Source organism: Epinephelus lanceolatus, chromosome 3, assembly GCF_041903045.1.
Source record: "Epinephelus lanceolatus isolate andai-2023 chromosome 3, ASM4190304v1, whole genome shotgun sequence".
Classification (NCBI taxonomy): domain Eukaryota; kingdom Metazoa; phylum Chordata; class Actinopteri; order Perciformes; family Serranidae; genus Epinephelus; species Epinephelus lanceolatus.
This window is the reverse complement of record NC_135736.1, coordinates 19,245,182-19,252,243: the sequence shown is the minus strand read 5'-3', so window position 1 is coordinate 19,252,243 and position 7,062 is coordinate 19,245,182. Positions and strand designations below refer to the sequence as shown.

General features: G+C 41.6%; 1 protein-coding gene across 1 annotated transcript; it reads right to left on the bottom strand.

Annotated features, from left to right (window-relative positions):
- Positions 1 to 411: 411 nt before the first annotated feature.
- tekt4 (tektin 4) lies at positions 412 to 6,877 on the bottom strand. The gene is made up of 7 exons (XM_033624971.2): positions 5,916 to 6,877; positions 4,565 to 4,635; positions 4,317 to 4,460; positions 4,120 to 4,206; positions 3,896 to 4,031; positions 2,265 to 2,419; positions 412 to 2,182 (listed from the first exon to the last, which is right to left on the bottom strand). The coding sequence occupies exons 1-7, from the start codon at positions 6,441 to 6,443 to the stop codon at positions 1,969 to 1,971; spliced, it is 1,335 nt and encodes a 444-aa protein (XP_033480862.2). The 5' UTR covers positions 6,444 to 6,877; the 3' UTR covers positions 412 to 1,968.
- Positions 6,878 to 7,062: the final 185 nt, after the last annotated feature.

Here is a 7,062-nt window from a genome sequence, read left to right as displayed (position 1 = left end):
TTTTGTGTGCACATTTTTGGTCACCAGGTGATCCAGTCGGTCATAAACTTTACAGGAACATCTATATCACAACTTTGACACCTTTGTCACAAAAAGTGCTGCAAACTATTAAAACACAAGCAAACTTAGAAATAGATTCACAACTTGTGCAACCAAAAGAAACAGACTGCAAATTCAGAACAGACAAGCAAACAAAAACGGACTACAGTAAATTCCTTTTCTGTCTTTTCTTCATGTAAATGAAAAGAAATCTATGTTAATGTGCAGCAATACTGTCATGATTTTTGCAATTCTTTGTTGCTTTAATATGAACAGAAACACAAACACTGCTGAGGCAGGAGAAGTGAAGTGTGTGGACTCTGTAAGACACAAAAACATCTTTAGTAGAAAGAGTTAAGAATTAGGGACCTCTAGAGGCTGCAGAGTTTATTGCACTCCACAATACAGGATCGTGAAGAACAGAACAAACTGCTTATTTTTTATCTTATATTTTTTTTCAGGATGCACCAGTGGAAAGCCAATGGGATCATCTAAAATAATAAATATTTAATTTACACAAGGGCTCCAACCATTGATTATTGTCATTATAATTTTATTACATCTAAGCAAATACAACATCAGAAAACAGTGAAAACTGATGTTCCAAATTTCCCAGAGACAAAGCAAATGTCATTATTTTTCCAACCAACAGTCCAAAAGCCAACTACATTTAATTTAATGTCATATATCAATCATCACATTTCAGAAGGTGTAACCGTCCAAATAAATCAGTTATTAAAATCAGTGACTTTAAAATTTACATATAGAACCAGTGGCAGACACGGACTCAGTTAGCAAACTGTAAGGTACAACAGTTATGTTTCATCTCATAAACTAGAATTACCGCCATGCGGCTGTGTGCCTCTGTGCACCAGTCAATTTTCTCTACAGGTTACATCCATGTCTGTGAAAACATGGATGCTTCACACAAAACAGCACAGAAGATCAGCACAGTTTCAAAGTGGACACCCAAGATTAGTGTCATCAGTGAAGTATCTGACCAAATGTCCCCCCTTCTGTACCTAAGATATGATGCTGAATAATGGCCAGAAAGGTGTTTTATGCAGAACAATATGACGTCACAGTGAAGCTGATATTTTACCCTTTGGATGTAAAATGTCATCACTTCATTATTTTTATCCTATCAGACATTTGTGCCAAGTTTTGTCTTAATTAGCATATGAATTTTATGTTATAGCCAAAAACATATTTTATGAAGTCACAGTGACCTTGACCTTTGACAGCAAAATTCCAAGCAGTTTATTCCTTAGACCAAGTGGACGTTTGTGTCAAATTTAAAGAAACTGCTTTAAGGTGTTCTTGAGATACCACATTTACGAGAATGACACAGATGCAAGGTCACACTGACCCTGACTTTTGACCACTTAAGTCCAATCAGTTCATTGTTGAGTCCAAGTGAAAATTTGAAGAAATTTTGTTAAGGCGTTGTTGAGATGTCATGTTCAATAAATTTATAAGAGAGGAATGATATAAAATATGAATCTGGGATCTAAGTATGCCTTCAACCTCTGCCTCTAGAGCCAGTGTTTGGTTTGTCCATTCTGGATTACTGTAGAACAACACTGCGGACTCTGTGGAAAAGGACCCGCTCCATATGTAGATATAAACAGCTCATCCTAAGGTAACAAAAACACAATGATCCTTATTTTCAGGTGATTCTAAACAAATGAAAACATAGTTATGAATATTATATAGCATTGCTGCCAATAGATGCCCCTATATCCTACACACTGGACCTTAATTATTTGGTGAATTGAAATACTATTAATTTTGTTTTTAACTGCTGAGTTTTCAGGCTTTCTTGATGACATGATACATCACTGCTTCTTACAACACAGCACGACAAAGAGACTAAACAAAGAAATGAAAAAAAAGGAAATTCCACTCAAACACTCAGAGTCGTCGGCCTCAGTATCCTGACAGTGTGGAGACAGCTGGGTATCGTTTACGGTGAGTCATGCACTTGTCTCTGTCAATGAACAGTGAGTGGGTTTTACAGTTTATGTCCTTCTCCAGAGTAATGCGTGATTCTTCCAGGTGGGACAGGGAGCCTCTGGCCTCACTCAGCTGCTGGTGCAGAGACGCCAGAGTGGCATCAATCTGCCTCACCTCTGCCTCCAAACTGAAGACACAGGAAGCAGACATCATGAAGAGAGAAAAAGGATAGAATAGAGATGAGATGGTGCGTGTTTCTGTATGTGTACCTGAGCTGGGGCTCATCTCTGCAGAGATCCATGTTGGGTCTGAGGGAGCGGGTGTAAAGTCTGGACTGAGTGACTCTCAGTGGAGCCTCTTTGTTGTGGATGGCCTGCTGCAGGGCCACAATGTTCCTCTCCTGGGCCCCAATCTGCTCCAAGGTCTTCGAGGATTGTTGAAAACATGGGTGTTAAAAGATCCTCACCCTCAAATATGCAATGTTCACCCATGTTTCAAGTACTATTCTTAAATGTGGAATCCCCTTAATCAGTTGATGCTACTTGTGTCCCTTGTAGTAGATATTTTGTTTGTTTACAGGTACCTGGTACTTGGCATTTTGTATTCAGTTCTAATTTGGAGGTTTGGTTCCCAACCAGTGATATAGTGAAGGCTGTAGTAGCATTGATTTCACAAAATCTCCACCCCCTAAACACATGCTTGTGAACCAGGAGTGAAGTGGGTTGCGCTGGACCACATCAGCTGCGGACCTTTGAAGCTCAAGACTTCTTGATGTGGTTCCCTAAGCCCAGGCTAACCTTTCATTCATTATACATGTTTGTTAATCCTTTTTAGGATTGCGGAGAGGCTGGAGCCTATCCTAGCTGACATTCGGTGAGAGAAAGGTACACTGGACAGGTTGCCAGACCATTGCAGGGCTGACACATAAGCCGCTTTTACACTGCCTGCTGAAGGCAGGAATATTGTGAGGTTATTCTGCCTGCCGTTCTGTATAAAAGTTTCAATCCCGGAATTGGGGGACAGAGTCATCTAGCCTCTGAGCCAGGAACGCAGGTAGTAACAGTGCTGAAACAACAGCCGGCAGGACAGGATTATAGGCGGAACAGCTGTGATGTTTTGATGATATGTTATGTATGTGACCCACCCGGGGAGATTAAATAGTAGCAGTCAGCGGCTAACTCAAAGAAGAAAAACAGTGGCTGAAAATGCCCGCAAATTGGATATACAATGAAGTGCAGGAGCTCCTAACCCTCCGAGCAGAGGATGAGATAAGCCGCCATACACCAGGAACAGTAAATTACTGTGAGTGTCAAGTTCATGCCATTGTTATTGTCTATAAAGCGCTGCAGATGTGTCTGTTATATATGTCACACTAGAGACTGACGCTGTTGTGTTACATGTTGCGGCCGTGACGCCTCTTTGGATTACGCGATGCCGGCATGCTGTCTAAAATTACACACTGGAGTCGGGTGATGCTGCCATTGTTTGGTTCTGTATAAAAATGGAAAGGTGGCATAAAGAGGGGGCTTTATAGCGGCTCTATAGCGTGATGTCTGTGTAAAAAGAGCGATGGAGACAGACAACCATTCATGCTCACAGTCACACCTACAGGCAATTAAGAATCAGCCTGCATGTCTTCAGAAGTTTACGTCACCAGGATGGTTTTACCAGGCTATCTCATAGAGGGTTCTGGGTGGAGTCTTTCACAGATGGTTCCAGGTATAACCCCCTTTATTGGGCTCTAGGTAGAACCCTCTGAAAAGGCTCTAGGTGGAATATTTATAAAATTATAAAAGATTCGATCCAGACCCAAAAACGGCTCTCCTATGGGGACAAGCTGAGGAAACCCTGTATGGTTCGAGCTGCCACCTATATTTCTTGGAGTGTGCCTGTCAGTTACCTCTGCGAGCCTTATCTCTAGCTGGGTCTTGGCCTCTATCAGCTCCGTGCAGTGCTGGCTAAAGGCTTGGTCCACAGTGGAGCACTGGACTCTCAGGTCTTCAGTGGTGTCCTGCAGCACTTGCTCCACCAGCAGTCTGACACACACAAACAGCATCACGATGTTCACTGAAACCTTCACAGCAGCCTCCATCACACACAGTCTGAACCACAGCTTGCTCTCACCTAAGACTATTGGTGGCCTGCTCCTCCTGCATGGCCTTGGACAGGTTGTCCTGTGTGAATTTTGTCCATGATGCGCAGTTACTCACCCTGCAGCAGACCAGAAGACATAAAAGTTGTGCTCACTGTTTCTCATTTTATGTACTGCTAAGTATTGAAAATGGTGTTACACACAGAAACACATATACACAAAGACTCACTGGTCCTGCATGGTGGCTGAGCTGGGGTGGTGCCGTGTATCTGGGCTCATGTTAGTGTATCTTCCACACTGGTCATCAAGGTTGTAGGCCTGGTACTTATCAGACCAGTCCAACTCTAACGTCTGCTTGGCATCTCTGTTCATCCTGACCCACACACAGACACACACTAAAGTAAGAGCTTCAAACTTAACAGCATATTTTTGCATGTCAGGCAGTTTAATGCACTGGAAACAGGTTCTGACACTCACTTGATCTGACTGACAACCTGAACTGTAGTTCTCTTAAGAAGAGCCTGGATGCTCCTGATCAAGTCCACCTCCTGCAAAACACACACACCCCTGATTAGTGCGTGTCCCAGTGAGCCCTCTGCTGGTGTTGCTGCACGTCTACACTGGATTCGCTGTAAAACACTTGATCCTGAGAATATAACTATGAACCACCACCGATTTATTATTTTAAAGGGTTCTACAAAATATTTTCTTGATTATTCGATCAATTAGTTGGTCAACAGAACATCAGAAAAAAAAAGAAAATGCATCTCGCATCAAACGGCATCTCAATTTTCTATTTTTAAAAGCTAAAAGATAAAACCTAAATATGTCAGGAAATTAGCAACTTCTCAAATTTTAGAGGCTGCAGTGATCAAAAAGTTGTAGTTTTTGCTTGAAAATGGACCTGAAATTATAAATCGATAAGCAAAATGGTTCAAAAAATTTTCTTGACCGGATCATCTATTCATTGACTAACTGTTGCAGCCCTATCATTTTAATTTGAAAAAATAGCATCCTAACAATATGTATCAGTCTCCATGGTATGGTTTCCATTCCCAAAGTATCCCATAATGAGTATCAGTCAGTCAAGATTGTGTTACTGTTGACATGTTAATATGTCTTTATCATATACAGTCTTAATTTAATTTATTCTGAAGAAATATTTGCTGTATATCTTTTATATACCCTATTAGTCATATATCAATTAAAATAACACTCACTCTATAATAATTATATTTAAATTTTAATTACTTGTTATATAATAATTGTCCTATTATCTATAAATACACTATTCTTTATTTGTCAGCCACACAATAACTTGTAAGTAACATCAGCCCCAATATTTTCCCTTTGTATAAAGAATTACAAGTACATTCTGTAGACGTTCATCCTTTTACAAAACAGATGAACAACCTGAGATGTCTTAAGAAAAATAAGTGCAATTTCAGCAGTCTCAGTTTTTCCATGTTCAGTTAGTCTACCTCTCACTGTCAATACATGTGCAATTATCTTTACATTTCCTGATACAGATGATTTTGAACTGAAGCTGCTGACTGACAATATTGTTTTTGTTCAATATAATTAAACATGGCCACAGTAAGTATTCATTGTTATATCAGAGAACTGTATTCGGGTCAAAGTGGAAAAGCATCTGAAGCAGAATTTCACGTGAATCAGGCAATGCAGTGTTTAACTTGCTCCTGAAACCTGGCACCTCTAGTCCAGTCATCTAGTAGGCCGGATTGGACCCTTTGACGGGCCGGTTCTGGCCCACGGGCCATATGTTTGACACCCATGATCTAAACTTTATTTTGAAGCCAGTGGTCACCTTTAACAGCTCCTCCTCCACGGTGTCTCGGACCAGATCTGGTCCAAGTCTTCTGGTCCTGCAGTTGAGATTATCGGTGGCGATGGCGTACGGAGTCTCGGTGGCGTCCAGCGCCTTCTCCAGCCTCGTCTTCAGCGCCAGCAGTGCCTCCGTGTCGGCCTGCAGCTGGTCGATGTGCCGCTGCAGCTCAGACTTCCAGTAGTGGATCTCTTGCAGTCTCTCCCCCAGCAGACGCGTTCCCTGGGCCTGGGTCTTCAAAGTGGCGGCCTCGGTGTTCTGGTACAGAGTTTTGGACTCTCTCTGGATGCTCCGGGCTTCGTGCTGGTCGGCACCGGCCTGTTGAAGGATGCTGTGGTAGTTGTTGAACCACTCAGCCGGGGAGTATTTAGCTGAGCGGTACCCGGCTGTGGCTGAGCCCGAGGACAGCTGCGGGACATCCGGCTCCAGAGGGGACTCTCTCTCCGGGACCCCCTGAGCCACAGCCCTGCTGTCATAGTGTGGCCTTGACACTAAAACCTCAGAGCTCATTTTATAACAATTAAAGACAACTTATTTAAGCAGCTTTAGTCCTAAATAAAAAGTAGAATCAGTGATGCACAGTAGACCTACCCACAGTCCTGGGGCAGACTCAGCTGTATGTTTGTTTGGTGTTGCCTGGTTACTCCTGTTGGCAGGAGCAGCTCCTGCAGCAGCTCTGGCTCAGGTGACTAAGTATTAAAGCTGACAGGGATTAAATTGCATTTTCGGTCATTAATTAAGTGTAACAAACAGAGAAGAATATATATTAATGGAATCAGCAGGACTAAAAGCCTCTGGGGTCCACTCAGACTGTGTGTGTTCTCATAAAACCTTTTTACATCCACTTGTTTTTTGCACCCAGCATGTGTTTTTGGGGCTGTTGCTGTCCCCATCATTACTTTCTTATTCTAGACCAGGGGTCAGCAACATTTACTATTAAAAGAGCCATTATTGGCCAAAATAAATAAATAAAAATAAAATAATTAAAAATAGTAAAAATCTGTCTGGAGCTGCAAAACATATTTGAATAAATAATTATTTATCATTATTTGATAGTTATTATTTCTTAGTTATCATTAAGTCTAAATTAGTCCATCAACATTATGAATAGATCTAAATGAGCATTAAT